Below are 19,367 nucleotides of genomic sequence, written 5' to 3'. Positions count from 1 at the left end.
CCTGGCAGCGCACCCACACGAAGAAAGGGAGGTTTCGACACAACCAGAGGCGTTGCATCCCATTAGGCAAACCAGGCAATTGCCTAAGGCCCCCAGCCAGCAGGGGCCCCCAGAGGGCCGACAGATTTCGCACACGCAGCTTTACTGCACTGTCGCAGCGATAAGTGCGACAGTGCCAGTTTGAAAGCCTTGTGTCTGAGTTCCCTGAAGGGGCCCCTTCACCAGCTCTACACCCCCCTCCACCCTCCCTCACGTGACTCAGAGTGAGCAGTGATTTTGCTTTTTTTTTAATTGGCGTATATCCAAAACAAAGAGAACTTAGTTATCCTTCTGGAAGTGACAAAAGAAAAAAAAAGCAGAAGTGGAGAAAAGGAAGTAAGACAGCGGTGAGTGCACTATGTTACTGTAGTTTTGTGTCCTAATGTAGTAGAAGCCGGGCACTTTGAGTGTCCTAAAAAGCACTCTATGAGACTGAGGCGTTATTTTACTTTTATTAAATATGCTATTGCTCCAAGTCCAACTGTCCCCCTTATTTGCAATTGCTCAAAGGGCCCCTTGTTGCTTGTTGCCTGGGGCCCCCGGGGACCCTTGCTACGCCTCTGGACACAATGGACTTGTGTGAACCCGTTATACGTAATCAGAGAGAACAGTAAACATGTTCGTGTAACATGCAAAAGGTTACTGATGATGCTTGTGCAATTTGGACATTGATGTAGCTTATAGATAGTGTTTTTTAAAATTGTTTTATTATTTATTTTTTTATTTTTTCCTCACAGAGAGAAAGTCTTTCCTGCTGGCTTCATCCTAGTATCAACTACTGTACCCTTCTTTCAACTCACTTAAACTTTTCACTCTCCAAACCACCTCCAAATTATCTAAATTCTCACCTGGTCACAACTATCCTGCTAACACCCACATTTTGAATGCAGGCAGAGGTGTTGATAGACGGAAGCGAGCTGTCAAACCGCGCAGAAAATCTAAAGCACTCCATGAAGCGATCACGTGGCACAGCTTGGCAGCGAGGCTTCGGACGTCATCATTTTCGGAACCTCCCCTAAATGAAACGAGCCTCGGTACGCGCTTCGCAGAAAAGTCCCTTCATTACTCGACACACGCTTCGAAGACTCGGTGCACCTTTTTTCAAATCTATTTTCTACTGACTGTCTTTTCCTGTTTTTAGAGCGATTTTAAAGTGAATTCTCTGGCTGCTCACAAATTGTTCCAGCGGGTCCTGTAGGCCTGCCCCTGTGGACACCAGTTTTTGTTTGCAATGTATTTTTTTTTTGGTTTGTAGTGCTTAGTTTGATTGCAGTTTCCACCATTTGTTTGCTGTGCGAGAGCAGTCCTGTTGTGCCGAAAGATGTCCCCCCCGCGTGAAATGTCCCCCCTGATGGGAGCGCTTATTTATGAGGCTTTATTCAGGTGAAAACATCAAATGTTTTCATGGACGCATTTCAGTAATGGATTTACGACTGTAAAATCAATTTTAGATTAATACATTTCACAAAATAGTAGTCCTGTATTTAGGTAACAAATCGTGGACTGGGCCACATAACCATCTTGGAACAGAAATATATTAGTCTACAGGTTTTCACAACCATATCCCAATGAGAATCACACAGGTATGACATTAGTTCAAGCAGAGTAAAATAATACATATTCACAGTACAAGATTTATTAGTTCAAGCAGAGTAAAATAATACATATTCATAGTACAAGATGTACAGGGTGACCCCAAAAAAAGTTTACACTGCCATAATACAACTTAAGTGCCATGTTTATTCATCTTAGAATTAGAATTTAATCACAAATTATACATTATTATAAAGAACATGTACAGTACACTCTATTTTTCAATGTGTCCTCCCTTAAGTGTCACAACAGCCTCCAGGCGCCTGCGGAACGCTTGACAGGTCTTCTTTATGTAGGATGCTGTCATCTTTTCCCAAGATCTAACAATGGACCTCTCCAAGGCTGCCACAGAAGTTTGTGGCTTCTTACAGGCACTGTCCTCCACAGTTGCCCATATGCTATAATCCAGGGGATTGAGATCTGGACTCTGAGGTGGCCACATATCACCTTGTCAATCAACTTTTTGGTCCGCACAGATCGGCACTTCCAGACCCAGGTTTTCGTGAGGCTGTTCCAGTATCTTTCAGCTTCTTTTTAACTTTGTAGACTGCACATCTGGATATTCTCAGATTTGCTGCAATCTCAGTAGGTGTCAGACCGGCACGCAGCAATTCAGGTACAGCTAAAGTTTTCTTCATTTTCAGCAGAAGCACAGGAATTGTAGAGACGAGAGATTACCGTACCAGCTGCATTGAGTGACCTTAATGAATCACTTAAGCATGACAAATTATTTAGATATGTTTCAATGGCTTTTAAACAAGCAGTCAACTGAGTGTAAACTTTTTTTTGGGTCACCTTGTATTAGTTGAAGCAGAGTAAAGTAATACATATTCACAGTACAAGAAAGTCATTTCCGTGTCCATCGATTGGTAAGAAAAAGCTGTTTGTACGAGTGAGGTGTGGGCACTCCCGTCAGGGGGGACATTTCACGCGGGGGGACATTTTTCGGCACAACACCGGCCGACCTGGGGAGCCCGAATCCCACACCGTCTAGCCAGAAGTGACTCACTTTTTAGCCTTTTTATCATCTTGCTTTTTAAAATAAACTCAGTTGTGCGACTGTAAAGCGTCGTCAAGCCTCCTCTTCCTGTGTCTCAGGGCCGGAACGAACCTCCGTGTTCACAAACATAGGCACGCAGCATATGCAACGCCGGATTTAGTTGAAAAAGTAAGAAAGCGCTACCTCATACCAACAGGAAGGATAGTCTCAGGAGTGATTTGTTTGAGGATTCAAGGTAATTAGTATATTTTTTGTACCATACATGCATTTTGAAACGTGAAAAAAAAAATCAACGGGAGAAAGTAACTGCTACGGACTTGCATCGTCCTTCGATATATTTACGTAAAATAAATGCTACCTGCATGCTTTTTGTTGTTGTTTTTTTTTTTTTGCTTTTAACCAATAATCGAGACTGTTTTACGTCCATATCTATAAAGAATTCAGGGATTTAAGCATTTATTCACAAGAACTTAAACATAAAAAGCTCTTTGTTGTGGTAAGGCGGCGCCACAGTGTGACTTGAAGACGAGCAGCAAATTCGACATGTCTACTTAAAATAAATGCTACCTGCACTTTTTGTTGTTGTTGTTGTTGCTTTTAACCAAGAATCGAGACTGTTTTACATCCATATGTATAAATAATTCAGGGATTTAAGCATTTATTTACAAGATTTTTCAACATAAAAAGCTCTTTGTGTTTCCAATCGGTCAGCTTAGACCAGGGGTGGGCAAACTGGTCCTCGAGGGCTGCAGTGGGTCCTGGTCTTTGTTCCAGCTGACCCAGCACAGATAGTTTAACCAATTCGGTTTCAGCAGAAATGAGAAGCACCTGACTGCAATCGACTGATTGCACTTGTAAAACAGCAGATTGGTGAAAAGGTGTCCTCTTAATGGGTTGCAACAAAAACCCGCACCCACTGCGGCCCTTTGTGGAATTAATTGCCCACCCCTGGCTTAGACTGAAATAGGCCCCCTATTAATCGGCTCCGCGCCCTTGCTTGTCCTGTCAATACCATTATGAAGTCTATGTTTGTAATGTTAAATTAATATTCTCTTGCACATATTTATTGATGTGCGCTATCAACTGGTCAGGTACCGTTAACAATGTAACATTCTTAGCAAATACTGTGTTTTGGTTGTTGCCTTGTGCTGAGCATACTTCATGCGCTGTATTTTCTGGGTCAACTGTTGTTGTCTTTTTGCAATTGTTTTTTTTTCTTGGCTTGGGGGGGAGGTCACCAAAACTTTTTGTCGCCCTGGGCACCATGTAGGACCAAGTCATACAAAAGCGTAGCAGTATTGTGGCTAAATGTTGTGCAACATTATAAAATTATTTATTAATTTTTATTTATTTATTTATTTATTCATTTAAATCACGAGTATGACTGCTTTGAGTCTTTGGTGGTTTTTCTCCGCATATTTATTTGAACAAAAAGGAGATGCTGGATACTAAATGTTGTGTGGTGTTATATTTCTATTGATTGTAAAGCAGGACTTTCAATGGATTTTCATCAAACACAATTTTTTTTTTTTTTAAATATATTTTTATTCTCAGGTACATTACAATTTTCTCAACTCATTCGCAATGGACTACAGTCCATTTGAACATGTAATATATTATGTTCAACTCAATTGGACGTCAGGTTGCTGTCAATGCATCCAATGAGATCATAATGGAGATTTTATGCTTTCGTTCTCACCGTCAAATTTAGTGGTCATAGCTGCACTGATGTTTGATTGTCCTTTTAAAGTAGGTTGATTGGAAAAAAGAAGTTCCTCTAACTATTGAGCAAGCACACCAGAAAATTAACATCCTTATTATACCTTTTACATTCAAATCATGACTTCATTGTTGTAATGATATATGATTATGATACCCAGATGCATCTGCTCAAAATGAAACGTAATGAACATACGCGCACGTTTTTAATTTTCAGAAGTTGGCAAACGTTGATACGTAAACCTGGACATTTTGGCTTTGTACATGACAACAGCCATCATGCCAGCAACTGCGAGAAGACATCCAGCAATAAAGACGAGGTTCAGATTGAAATTCATCACTAGAGAGAAAAAGAAACAGTTTTAGACAGAGAAACAATACAAGTCGATACGAGTCATGTTTCGTATCATAGTACCTGTGGTTTTGTTACCCTCTACTGATCTCTGAAGACGTAATGGCCCTTGAGAAACCAAATGGTTTGCGCTTTGGATGACAGCCTCTCTCTTATAATAATGGTGTTCGGATGTGGTGTTGATGCATCCCTTTGAGCACCGAGTGTATGGGTTCCCTGCCTCACACATCATGACTGAACAGCTGATATATACCTTGTAGGGGGAAAAAATTAAATAATTTACTGCAACAACAGTCAGAACCGAATTCCTCTACAGCAGGTACAGTGTATCTCAAAAGTGAGTACACCCCTTGCATTTCTGCAGATATTTAAGTATATCTTTTCATGGGACAACACTGACAAAATGACACCTTGACACAATGAAAAGCAGTCTGTGTACAGCTTATATAATAGAGGTAATTTATTTTCCCCTCAAAATAACTCAAAACATAGCCATTAATTTCTAAACCCCTGGCAACAAAAGTGAGTACACCGCATACAAAACTACGTACATCTCTAAATGTTCAAATTGAGTACTGCTTGTCATTTTTCCTCTAAAATGTCATGTGACCCGTTACAGGAGTGCTGTCAGCATTGCTGCAGAGATTGAAGAGGTGGGGGGTCAGCCTGTTAGTGCTCAGACCATACGCTGCACTCTACATCAAATTGGTGTGCATGGCTGTCACCCCAGGAGGAAGCCTCTTTTGAAGATAAGAACATAAGAAAGCGTGCAAACAGTTTGCTGAAGACATGTCAACAAAGCACATGGATTACTGGAACGATGTCCTATGGTCCGATGAGACTGACGGGCTTTCTTGTGTACAGTCTTCAGAAGAGGCTTCCTCCTGGGGGGACAGCTGTGCACACCAATTTGATGTAGAGTGCAGCTGTTACAGTTGGGGAGTAATTTATGCTTTTGTTCATGTATATGTTTGCGCTCCTTTTATTTTGTACTGGTTTATGTTGGTTTTCACCTGTATTTTTCCTTTGCAGTAGTTTCCACCTGTGTGATCACAGAGGGCCTCCAGAGGTGGAACCACTTCATCATCAGTTAATCATCCAATCATCTGTTCGTCCTTCCACTATAGAAGTTGAATTGTTTGCTCTGTTCAGGAGAGGCAGTGGCAGCTCTCCATTTGGTTGTGTTGGTTTGTTGAAGCATGTTATGTTGTTGACTTTCGTTTTGTTTATGAAGTTTGCTTTCTGCCACTTCTTTACTAATGATTTCTTTTGTCTTTTTTTTCTTTAGGTTGGGGCAGAGCACAGAGCTAGGGACTCTAGGTATACACCTGCAGGTATACATTGTGTCTCCCACCTCATGTAGGTATTACCTCTCTGTATTAGTCCATTAGATAGAGTGGCAACACCACCCATGTATTTTGGGGCACAATAGGTGCCTGCCACTGTAGTGATTTAGTTTGGGGGTTGTTTTGGGTTCTAGGTTTAGTAGGGGATTTTTTGGAACTTTTTACTTGGTGGTTGCTGCATAGTGCAGGGGGTTGGGTGAATGTTTGTGTGCTCTGTGGTCATTGTTTTTTTTTCTTCTGTTAAATAAACTCTTTTAATTTGCAATTTTGATTTGTCACTACCTCCGCCTTTCACACCTGCCATTTTATGTTGCGGCCCCTGACCACCGGGGGTACTCGTAACAGCAGCGTATGGTCTGAGCACTATCAGGCTGACCTCCCACCTCTTCAATCTCTGCAGCAATGCTGACAGCACTCCTGTAACGGGTCACATGACATTTTAGAGGGAAAATGAAAAGCAGTACTCAATTTGGACATTTAGGGATGTACATAGTTTCTATGCGGTGTACTCACTTTTGTTGCCAGGGCCCAGGGTTTAGAAATTAATGGCTATGTTTTGAGTTATTTTGAGGGGAAAATAAATTAACTCGATTAAATAAGATGCACACAGACTACTTTTCATTGTGTCAAAGTGTAATTTTGTCAGTGCTGTCCCATGAAAAGATATACTTAAATATCTACAGAAATGCGAGGGGTGTACTCAATTTAGTGATACTTTTACTCTATACGACAAAGAAAGTTGCACATTGTCTGACAATACGACATGACATTTCATAACAAATGATAATATGAGTAATACTAACAAATGATAGGGAAAAGTCCATGGGCTGTACACATTGGAAAAATACAAGCAGACGGCAAGGTGTAAACAATAAATTCCTATGCCATTTTATCACGGCTTTGAGGAGAAAAATTCAGATGTTTACTGAAAAGGGTTCACTTTGTGAATTATTTTGAACACAAAAACAACAGCAATGACCAAAAACAGTGGTACCATAGACTTCATAATTGTATTGAGGGGTCACATCCGTGAGCCACTGCGCAACGCCTTCAAGTAGAGGGCCGTCCCACAGTTCGCTTGAGTTATTCGCAGTCGGCCGCAGTTAGTCAGCACATGCAGGGATCCAACGCCGGATTTAGGTTAAAAGGTACGAAAGCTGTACCGCATTCAAACAGGAAGGATTGTCCCAGGAGTGATTTGTTTGAGGATTTAAGGTGATTATATTTTTCGTACCATGCATATATTTTGAAATGTGAAAAAAAATTCGAAATTAGCCGCTACAGCATTGGCATTTTACTTCGCAATATTTTCGCAAAATAAATAATAACTGCACAGATTTTTTGCTTTTAACCAAGTATCAAAGCTCTTACGTCTCTCTACGTCCATATCTATAAAGAATTCAGGGATTTAAGCGTTTATTCACAAGAATTTTCAACGGAAAAAGCTCTTTGCTTACATATAGCAGCCACTAGTTTCCTTACTGACTAGCCTCATAATTCGCAATATTTACGTAAAAGAAACGCTACCTGCACGTTTTTTTTTTTTTTTTTTGCTTTTAACCAAGAATCAAGACAGTTTTAAGTCCATATCTACAAATAATTCAGAGATTTAAGCTTTTATTCACAAGGATTTTCACTGGAAAAGCTGTTTTTGTATGGCGGCCACCACATTGACTTTCAGACTAGCATCATACTTCGCAATATTTACGTAAAATAAATACTAACTGCACGTTTTTTTTTTTTTGCTTTTACCAAGAATCGAGGCTGTTTTACATTGATATCGATAAAGAATTCAGGGATTTAAGCATTTATTCACAAGAATTTTCACGGAAAAGCTCTGTTTACAGATGGCGGCCGCCACATTTACTGACAGACTAGCATCGTACTTTGACATATTTACGTAAAATAAATGTTAATTGCATGTTGTTGTTTTTTGGGCATTTAACCAAGAATCGACACTGTTTTGCGTCTGTATCTATTAAAAAATTAGGGATTTAAGCATTTATTTAGAAGAATTTTCATTGGAAAAGCTCTTTTTACGTATGGCGGCCGCCACATTGACTGACAGACTCGCATCGTACTTCGACATATTTACATAAAACAAATGCTAACTGCACATTTTTTTTTGCTTTTAACCAAGAATCGAGACTTTTTTACATCCATATCGATAAAGAATTCAGGGATTTAAGCATTTATTTAGAAGAATTTTAATTGGAAAAGCTCTGTTTACGTATGGCGGCCGCCACATTACTGACAGACTAGCACCGTACTTTGACATATTTACGTAAAATAAATGCTAACTAGACGCTTTTTTGTTTTTTTTGTTTTTTTTTGCTTTTAACCAATAATCGAGACTGTTTTATGTCCATATCTAACGAGGATTCTGGGATTTAAGCATTTATTCACAAGAATTTTCACCGGAAAAGCTCTGTTTGCATATTGCGGCCGCCACATTGACAGACTAGCATCGTACTTCGACATATTTACGTAAAATAAATGCTAACTAGACGTTTTTTTCTTTTTTTTTTTTTTTTTTTTGCTTTTAACAAATAATCTAGACTGTTTTACGTCCATATCTATAAAGAATTTCGGGATTTAAGCATTTATTCACAAGAATTTTCACCGGAAAAGCTCTGTTTACATATTGCGATCACCACATTGACTGACAGACTAGCATCGTACTTCGACATTTTTATGTAAAATAAATGCTAACTACACGTTTTTTTGCTTTTAACCAATAATCGAGACTGTTTTACGTCGTTATCTATAAAGAATTCAGGGATTTTAGCATTTATTCACAAGAGTGTTCACCGTAAAAGCTCTGTTTACATATGGCGGCAGCCACATTGACAGACTAGCATCGTACTCTGACATATTTACGTAAAATAAATGTTAATTGCATGTTTGTTTTTTTTGCTTTTAACCAAGAATCAAGACTGTTTTGCGTCCATATCTATTAAAAATTTAGGGATTTAAGCATTTATTTAGAAGAATTTTCATTGGAAAAGCTCTGTTTACGTATGGCGACCGCCACATTGACTGACAGACTAGCATTGTACTTCTACATATTGACGTAAAATAAATAAAAACTGCATTTTTTTTTTCTTTTAACCAAGAATCGAGACTGTTTTACTCGTTATCTATTAAGAATTCAGGCATTTAAGCATTTATTTACAAGAATTTTCACTGGAAAAGCTCTGTTTACGTATGGCGGCCGCCACATTGACTGACAGACTAACATTGTACTTCTACATATTGACGTAAAATAAATGGTAACTACACGTTTTTTTTTTTTTTTTTTTTGCTTTTAACCAAGAATCAAGACTGTTATACGTCCATATCTGTTAAGAATTGGGGGATTTAAGCATTTATTCACAAGAATTTTCACCGGAAAAGCTCTGTTTACATATGACGGCTGCCACATTGACTGACAGACTCGCATCGTACTTTGACATATTTATGTAAAATAAATGCTAACTACACGTTTTTGTTTTGTTTTTTTTGCTTTTGCTGTTTTACGTCCATATCTATAAAGAATTCAGGAATTCAAGCATTTATTCACAATTTTCAACGGAAAAAGCTCTTTGTCTGTGTTTCCACTCTGTCAGCTTTGACTGAGATAGGCCCCCTATGAATCGGCCCTGTGCCCCGTGTCCCGTCAATACATTATGAAGTCTATGGTGTTACCTCTACAGGTTAAACATGCCTTAACGGGAAAATATTGTCTCTTCTTATGATAGAAGTTTCAGGATTAGAAAGGCAAAAATACAGTATGGCTGGTACACGCAGAGAGAGTTTACTGAAGGTAACATACTTATAGCTGCTCTGCCATTGCCTGTTGCCTAGCATTCCTGGTGTCCAATTGGCTAAGTGGGACCTCATCTGTATGTGTATATATGTGTAATCCAGCGTCCTCTTCATTCACCCCTCGTGTTCTGACAACTATACATGGGTGTAATAACTTTTATTCTTTATTCTTGTTTTTTTTTTTACAATATCCACAACTCAGATTTTATGTTTATTGTGCAATATTTTAATTGTAACATGTATTTGTTACATGTTTTGATGCATTTTTTTGCATTTTAAAGGATTTATGTCTGATTTTGTGGAGCTTGGAAGGGCAGTCACACAGAAATCGTGTCTGTATTTACAAATTTTCAAGGTACGAAACTACTTACAGAACCATTTAATTTCGCAAGTAGAGGTACCACCTTATGAATAATTATACATTATTATCTGAAAATATATTTCTGCAACCTGAATAAAGGAACATATGTTGTAGCGTTACTGATATGTTTCTGGTAGTACAGTAGTATATATCTCTTGCTTGAACTTTTTTAGACTTACCAAAAACTCAGTATCTCAAAAATATAAACTCACTTGGTCATGCAAACCAATGAATTTGAAGGCCTCCATGCTGAACTTGAATTCATGTTGATCAGAAGTGTTGTACATCAAAACTGTTTGATCCACTGCACATCTAATCAGAGGACATAAAATGGTTTGGATCATGCATTACACTGGCATCTCGTTCACAAATGCTGATTTATTTCTAGCTAGTAGAGGTGGGTAGTAACACATTTAATTGACTCGAGTAACTTTTTGAGAAAAATGTACTTCTAAGAGTAGTTTAATCAAGCCATACTTGTTGCTTTTGCTTGATTAGATGTGTAAAGAAGAATTTGGTGATTGGTGATGTTGACGTCTGTCATCCTGTACATTACCATGGTGAACAAGAAGGGGCTCAGAGCTGATCCCTGATGTAGTCCCACCCTACTTTGAACTCTTCCGTCACATCAACAGCAGACCTCACCACTGTCTTACAGTCCTTACACATGTCTTGCACCACTTGAACATACTTCTCTGCCACTCCAGACTTCCTCATACAAAGCCACAGTTCCTCTCTGGGCACTCTTCACTTGAAAATATAAGAAAGGCCTGTAATTGTCAACATGGGTCAACCTCAACCATGAGAGACAGAATGTGGGGGAAAAAAAACAGCAAATCACATTGTTTGATTTTTAAAGAACTTATTTGCAAATCATGGTGGAAAAAAAGTATTTGGTCAATACCAAAAGTTCATCTCAATACTTTGTTATGTACCCTTTGTTGGCAATAACGGAGGCCAAACGTTTTCTGTAACTTTTCACAAGCTTTTCACACACTGCTGCTGGTATTTTGGCCCATTCCTCCATGCAGATCTCCTCTAGAGCAGAACACGGACTTTCAACTCCCTCCACAGATTTTCTATGGGGTTGAGATCTGGAGACTGTCTAGGTCAATCCAGGACCTTGAAATGCTTCTCAAGATGCCACTCCTTTGTTGCCCTGGCTGTGTGTTTGGGATCATTGTCATGCTGAAAGACCCGGCCACGTCTCATCTTCAATGCCCTTGCTAATGGAAGGAGATTTTCACTCAAAATCCCTCGATACATGGCCCCATTCATTCTTTCCTTTACACCAGACATGTCCAAAGTCCGGCCCAGGGCCAAATGCGGCCCGTGGTCAAATTCCATCCGGCCCCCAGCCTCTGTCATAAAATTCAATAACGTCTGGCCCACACACAGACTTAATGAAATTGGTCAGCAGCACTGCTACCAGCATATGAAGTAGCTTACACACTAAATGCTGATCCTCATATACCCACTAAAAGGCAGCAGCACTCTAAGCAACATTACCCCTTGTGACCTTTTACTAACAATTTTCTAAAATGGCGATAATCAACAACAACAACAAAAAAAGAAAGTTGACTGCATTGGCCTATGCTTCAAGGATAGGTGGAAATTTGACTATTTCTTCACTAAAATATGCAACAACTGTGTCTGCCTCATTTGCAAAGAGACAGTCGCTGTTTTTTAAAGAGTTCAATGTGAGGCAATATTACCAAACAAGACACACTGACATGTACAACAAAATTACAGGGAAGATACACAGCGAGAAATTTAAGCAACTTGAAGTTTGCTCACAAGAGCCCGAGAGTCGAAAGAGAACGGCACACAGGCTAGTTGCGAGATTGTTGAAATTATTTTAAAAAATAGTAAAGCAAATGTGACACACAAAATGGCTTGCTAAAATTTGCCTAAATATATTCTATGTAAAGGACTTCAGCCAAAGTCGGCCCCCCACATTTTTACCACACCGAATCTGGCCCCCTTTGCAAAAAGTTTGGACTATCCTGCTTTACACAGATGAGTCGTCCTAGTCCCTTTGCAGAAAACAGCCCCAAAGCATGATGTTTCCACCCTCATGCTTCACAGCGTGTATGGTGTTCTTCGGATGCAATTCAGTATTCTTTCTCCTCCAAACACAAGAACCTGTGTTTCTACCCAGAAGTTCTATTTTGGTTTCATCTGACCATAACACATTCTCCCAGTCCTCCTCTGGATCATCCAAATGCTCTCTAGCGAACCGCAGACGGGCCTGACTTCAGCAGGGTGACACGTCTGACAGTGCAGGATTTGAGTCCCTGGCGGCGCATTGTGACCTGGGAATCACCCAAATGAATAGGTAGTGACTCAAACTCAACTGAAAATGACCTGTAAATGCCCTAAAATGAACAGCAAGTGACCTGTAAATGCCCTGAAAATCCGACAGAATGACTGTGAATGCTCTGGTTTCGAATGAGCGAACGTTCCCAGTCTAAATGGATTGGGCGTCGAGCACCGTCATTGCGGCCTTAGAGTTAACGGAGACACAATTATGGTGGAAGACTTTGGTAGCAAATTGTTGGTTCTTTTTTTTTTTTTTTTCAGACATTGACACCTTTTTAAAACGATGTCTCGATTGATGGCAGGAGCATATCGATAACCTTTTGGGATGCAAAGTATCACGATACGTGTATCACCATTTCAAAATTTTGTCACAGCCCTACTTTCCCATATCTTCACTGTGTGGCTCATCAGCTTTATTCCTCATTAGTTGCCACGTCTTCCTTGTTCTTAAAAATGTGCACCAGCACACTTCTCTTTCATTCCTAAGGCATCTTCTCACTATCTAAGATCCAGTTGAACAACCCGGTCAGAAATTCTACTGCTACCTATCCTAGACACGTCCATACCTCTACAGGTATATAATCTGTACCTTGAGCCTTTCCACTCTTCATCCTTACAAATCTTTGCTACTTCCTGGTCCACAACAGTCACATTTTCTGCTCTTCGCTCCCTCTCGTTTTCCTCTTTCATCAACTCTTCAAAGTATTCTTTCCATCGCTACTGGCATCTGTCAACACACTTCCATCCCTATCCTTTACTACTTTAACCTGCTGCACGTCCTTCCCATCTCTGTCTTTTTGCCTTGCCAACCTGTATAGATCAGTCTCTCCCTCCTTAATGTCTAACCTATAACCCATACAAGTCATCGTAAGCCCCTTGTTTGGCCTTTGCTATTTCTACTTTCACCTTACGCCATAGTTCCCTCTACTCTTGTCTACTTTCTTCAGTCGCCTGTTCCACTTCTTCTGTAGTGAGAGCAGGGAACAGGTGGAGGAAAAAACTAAAAGTATGGCGGTTTGCCCCGGAAAGAAGGTAAATGAAGGTTAGCCATTGCAAAACTGTGTAATTGAGTAGGACCAAAGTGGAAGAGTGAGGCAACAGGGAGAAGAGACCAAGAAGGGGGAGGAATTTAAATATTTAGGCTCAACAGTCCAGCGCAATGGAGTGTGTGGAAAAGAAGTGAAGAAACGTGTACAGACAGGCTGGAATGGGTGGAGAAACATGTCTGGTGTGATGTATGATAGAAGGGCTTCAGCTAAAATGAAAGGTCCATGTAAATGTCTGGAGACAATGCCACTGAGGAAAAGACAGGAGGCAGAGCTGGAGGTGGCAAAGATGAAGATGCAGAGGTTCTCTTTGGGAGTGACCAGGATGGATAGGATTAGGAATGAGCAGATCAGAGGGACTGCGCATGTTAAAGGATTTGGAGATATATTTAGAGAGGCCAGACTGAGATGGTTTGGGCATGCCCAGAGGAGAGAGAATATATTGGTAAAAGATGCTGAGATTCCATATGCCAGTCAGGAGGTCTAGAGGATGACCAAAGAGGAGATTTATGGATGCAGTTAAAGAGGACATGAAGGTAGTTGGTGTGAGAGCATAGGGCAGGCTTAGATGGAAACAACTGTGGCGGCCCCTGAAGGGAAAAGCTGAAATAAAAACAATAAACGCTACTCTTACTGCACTACTTTGGGCTACACTAGAATCGTAACTTTGTTCCTCTTTATTCTACATATTAGATTCTGCTTCGTATTTGCCAGCGGTGCCCACAGACAATGGTTATACCAGATTCATCAATTTCACGTTGCAACAACAATCACACGACTCCATCATACCAATCAGACGTAACAATACAGTCACGTGACCACACACAAGCTTGCAGTTGGAAGTCCTAAGCATTGTAAGCACTTGATTGTTCTTTACACAGAATACTTGTAATTGTGTAAATTTTAGGGATGACTACAGTACTTTTATTTGTGTAATGAGTAGAAGTAACGCTACTCTTACTTGTGTAAAGTTTTTGGCTACTCTACCCACCTTTGCTAGTTACACATGGAAAATTTGAGGTAATCAAACTTAACTGTTAACAACTATTATGAAAGGAATAGTCACTAGTAAAATCTATTTAAGGCAAATCAAAGCTGTGCTCATTTATAATTTGATCCTGCGTACGAATTAGCTAAGGATCTCCACTCTAATCACAATAGTCCATCTAGTAAGTAGCTACATTTCTGAGAGATATCTGAATGCAACATGTAATCTTATTTTGATTTGCCATAGGATTATGTAATTCATTCAACAATTTCCAAACAAAGTGGTCTCAAGAAGAAGCAAAGTCCAGATTTCACTAGCAACCCACCCAATTGATGAGCTAGAACACCTTGCAAAAAGTATGGAATCACCAGTCTATGACGAGCACTCACTCAGACATTTTATCATGTAGAACAAACTCAGATAAAAAGCTTAAAAAAAAAAACCAAAAAAACCAAAAAGAATTTGTTGAAAAGTGCAACTCTTTAGCATTCAGAAAGACTAAAAGAAAAGAATTAAAAACATTGTGGTGGTAAGTAAATGTTACTTTTATAGAGCAAGTGTATGGAAATATATATGGAATCACTTCATTCTGAGGAAAAAAAATCTGGAATCATGAGAAACAAACAAAGAAATAACAACACATCTCCAGTGTTCAGTAGCACCACCTCTGGCTTATAAGACAGCTTATAAGCAGTCTCTGAGGCATGGACTTCATGAGTATTCTTCATTAATTTGGTGCCAACTCTCTTTGATTGCAGTTGCCAGACCATCCTTGCAGGTTGGAGCCTTGCTGTGGACCATTTTTTTCAATTTCTACCACAGGTTTTCAATAGGGTTGAGATCTGGGCTATTTGCAGGCCATGCCATTAAGTGGATGAGTCTTTCTCCCCTAAATGGCACCAAATTGATGAAGAATACTCATCAAGTCCATTCCTCAGAGACTGCAAGCTGTCATAAAAGCCAGAAGTGATGCTACTAAATACTAGAGATTCGTTTTGATAGTTATTTCTTTGTTTTTTTTTCTCATTTCTCCATTTTTCCCCCTCAGAATGGAGTGATTCAATATGCATTTCCCGCCACTTGCTCTATAAAAGTAACATTTACTAACCACTACAATGTTTTTGATTAATTTCTTTTAGTGATTCTGAATGCTAAAGTGTTGCAATTTTGAACTAATTCATTATTTTTTTCAAGCATTTTATCTGAGTTTGTTCTCCATGATAAAATGTCTGAATGAGTGCTCATCTGGGACTGGTGATTCCATACTTTTTGCTAGGGGTTGTAGGTGTAAGCTTACCCATTTTCAATGATAGAGTAAGTCGGCCGAACGTTAGGGTTGTCATATGGAGCAGCTCTGCACGATTCAACGAAAAGTTCTGTATTGTTGATGGAGGAGGAGGCTTCTATCTTCATGTAAATCCTCTGTCCTAGTTCATATTCCATAGGGTATGAGTTTGGACTAATCCTGCTTTGGAATCGGTCATTCGGGTAGAACTCGAACTGATAGGTGAACCTGCCGAAACCCTTTTCCCAAACAATGAATGTCTCTCTGTGTGAGAGGAAAGTCTGGGTCACATTTCCCCGTTTCGGATACTGGCACTCAAAGTCCAATTCCAGTCTGTGTTTCCTGGTGATAAAGTCATCGGGGTCGTCTATAGTTGTTATTTCATTCTTGAAAATAAGGTATGTTTCGTCCTCCTGCAGAGCAAAAAAAGTTACTGATTCAGTTCTCAAATCAAAGCCCAAGTTCAAGGAGAATAAAAGGAAATGGTTAAATACATTTCGTTGTTACCTCCAGAAGAGTGCCACAAGAGTTAAGGGGGATGATTCCAACTACATGTGTGCTGTTGGAGTTTGTCTGGAGATTGCACAGAATGTTACTGCCATCATTGACACGTAGGTGGTCCACATGGATCCCACTGAGTGAAGCTTTCTCAACTTCTACTTTCATACTGGACTGATAGCAGGTCACCTTGGCTTCAACTGAAAAGGATAGATACTGTATACTTTTCACCTCTTTGTTCCTACAATTTAGCCTTAAACTCAGGGGTGGTAAGTGATTGATAATCATACTTGGTAACACTTTATTTGACAGTGGCGTCCTAAGACTGTCATAAAACCGTCATAATGATGACATGACACTGTCATGAGTATTGAACTGCAATCACATTTTATGCTTCTAAATACTTTTCGCTAATTAATGACTCACCTGTCTTCTTGTTTACATTAATCAGCACACACCTCATTTCAGATTGATAGACTGGATTGGGCCTGCAGACAATTGGTGAGCGCATTAAAATAATACTGATAATAAAACCAAAATAATGAAGATGACAGAAAATCTCAAATACTGCACTACACATAAAGGAACACTCCAGTCATGTTCATGATTTCTTTCTAAATACATAAAATGTTTGGAGATTGATGCTCAAAATGAGCTAAGACTGAGAAGAACTGAATGCCGAATGTCTGCTCTTGCTTTCCACCACGAAATAAGAACTTGATGCGCTGTCACTGGCTTTCCGCTCAGCACAATTGCAGCTTCTACATTTACTTCGCCATCAAGCTGTGCCCCCAAGTTACAGCCCCCAGTCCCCTAAATACATAATTTCGTGTAGCAGGGGCCGACATTGAATGCATTGTGGTTGGCTTCATTTCTGCCAAGGGTCCGCTGAAAAACATTACATCCGTGTAGCAGCGGGAAAAATGACAACTTCCGTCACCAAAATACATCCGGCCAAGTTCATATGTGTTTTACGTAATGTGGGCTTTGTGTAATTATGCACAGCATAGCAGATGGCGAGCCACGAGCAGCAAGGCAGGGAGCTCCTTCCTTTGACACTGACCGTCAGTAAATGCGTACAGTCAGCGAAGGGTCAGATAAATGTCAAGCGAACTGTTACTGACTGTGCGCATTTACTTTTGGCAACTGCTGCACGAGGAACCATGATTGCTAGCTTGCTTGCTTCCTGGGGTCGCTGCTAAACGCCGGCCGGCAGTTTCGCTCTCGGAAAGCCGTGCTGACGAAAGAGAGGCTTCCTCTTACATTTACAAAGCCTTGCTGCCATGGTAAATGAGACGTGGAAATGATTTAAACCAAGTATAATCCACATTGTTGTAAAAAGCAAAAGTAGACATGTGGCACTTGAACATACACTCCGACATATTTGAGACTTGGGCCATACTTATTTTTCCTGATTTTGAAGACTTATCAAATGTAGTTAGCAATTGTTTTATTGTAGAATTGGCTGGCTGGTTAATAACACTCTTTCTTTGTCCCAATCAAATTATTTATTAAGGCCGACTTCCACTGGAGTGTCCCTTTAATTATTGGTCTTAAATTAGATCAATTTAGACATGTACTCTGTATATTTCATAATAATAGCGGAGCAATATGTACAGTAAGATTTGCACTTCAATTAGTCATTAAATATAATATTTCAAAAGACATTCAAGAAACGTACATATATTTTGGGTGGAAATACTTCTAAAATGGTTCTCATTAGTTTAGAGCAGACATGTCCAAAGTCCGGTCCAGGGGCCAAATGCGGCCCGTGGTAAAATTTCATCCGGCCCCTAGTCTCTGTCATAAAATCAATAACGTCTGGCCCGCACACAGACTTAATAAATTGGTCAGCAGTACTGCTACCAGCATATGAAGTAGTTTACACACTAAATGCTGCTCCTCATTTACCCACTAAAAAGCAGCAGCATTCTAAGCAACATCAACATACCCCGTGTGACCCTACCCTCCCAATTTTCTAAAATGGCGACAATCAACAAAAATTTTTTTGACTGCGACGGCCAACGCTTCAAGGATAGGTGGAAATTGGACTATTTCTTCACTAAAATACGCAACAACTGTGCCTCATTTGCAAAGAGACTGTCGCTGTTTTAAAGAGTTCAATGTGAGGCGATATTAGCAAACAAGACACGCGGACATGTACGACAAGATTACAGGGAAGATACGTTGTGACAAATTGAAGCAACTTGAAGGTAGTTTAATTTTACAGCAGCAGTATTTCACAAGAGCCCGAGAGTCGAAAGAAAACGCCACCAAGGCTAATTGCGAGATTGTTGAAGTTATTAATTTAAAAAAATAAATAAGCAAATGTGACACACAGAGTGGCTTGCTAAAATTTGCATAAATATATTGTTCTACGTAAAGGAAGTCAGCCAAGGTCGGCCCCCCACATTTTTACCACACCTAATCTGGCCCTCTTTGCAAAAAGTTTGGACACCCCTGGTTTAGAGTTTTTCTCATTTTAAAAGTCAATTGTCAGCCCGTAAAAGTTGTTATTGTTTTGATTTTGTGTTTGCATCAGATGTCCTGCCCAAGTTTCACCAATCAGCCATTTACGAAATCAGTTCTTTGTCTCTGTCCAGGTTGCCAGGGCTCGGTTTAGGCTTTGTAAACTAATATTGGAGAAATGAGACAAATATATGAATACATGTCACAGTGCACTTGTACGAAAAGTACATTTACTAATACTACAAGAACGTGTACTTAATGTTATACTTGTAATTAATTAACTAATCTTAACACTTGTAGTACTGTAGAACTTGTACTACAAGTATGTGTACTTGCGCGGACCGGTACTACAAGTTAAACAACCTGCCCAGCAAAGCTAATTGCGTTTTCTAGTTTCCGATTGAAATGCAACATTGGTATGATAACGGAGCTTGATTCTCCATTGCCAAGCAGTTATCTCACAACCAAAATGGGAAGAAAGGAAGTCTGTGAAATTGGCCCCAATCATACGCAAATTTATATCAAAATGATGTCAATGGTTT

The 19,367-nt window shown here is 39.7% G+C and overlaps 1 protein-coding gene across 1 annotated transcript in view; it reads right to left on the bottom strand.

Annotated features, from left to right (window-relative positions):
- Nucleotides 1-1,645: 1,645 nt before the first annotated feature.
- Nucleotides 1,646-19,367, bottom strand: part of LOC130924340 (uncharacterized) — a 35,897-nt gene continuing 18,175 nt past the window's right edge. Inside the window, exons 9-14 of the mRNA XM_057850821.1 lie at nt 16,783-16,844; nt 16,366-16,556; nt 15,871-16,271; nt 10,430-10,529; nt 4,767-4,956; nt 1,646-4,691 (exon numbers count right to left, since the gene is read on the bottom strand). Coding sequence (XP_057706804.1) covers nt 4,558-4,691; nt 4,767-4,956; nt 10,430-10,529; nt 15,871-16,271; nt 16,366-16,556; nt 16,783-16,844 — 1,078 coding nt within the window. The 3' untranslated portion in view covers nt 1,646-4,557. The remainder of the gene's footprint in view (nt 4,692-4,766; nt 4,957-10,429; nt 10,530-15,870; nt 16,272-16,365; nt 16,557-16,782; nt 16,845-19,367) is intronic.

The sequence above is a fragment of the Corythoichthys intestinalis genome, chromosome 1 (genome assembly GCF_030265065.1).
Source record: "Corythoichthys intestinalis isolate RoL2023-P3 chromosome 1, ASM3026506v1, whole genome shotgun sequence".
Classification (NCBI taxonomy): domain Eukaryota; kingdom Metazoa; phylum Chordata; class Actinopteri; order Syngnathiformes; family Syngnathidae; genus Corythoichthys; species Corythoichthys intestinalis.
This window is presented reverse-complemented; position numbering and strand designations above follow the sequence as displayed.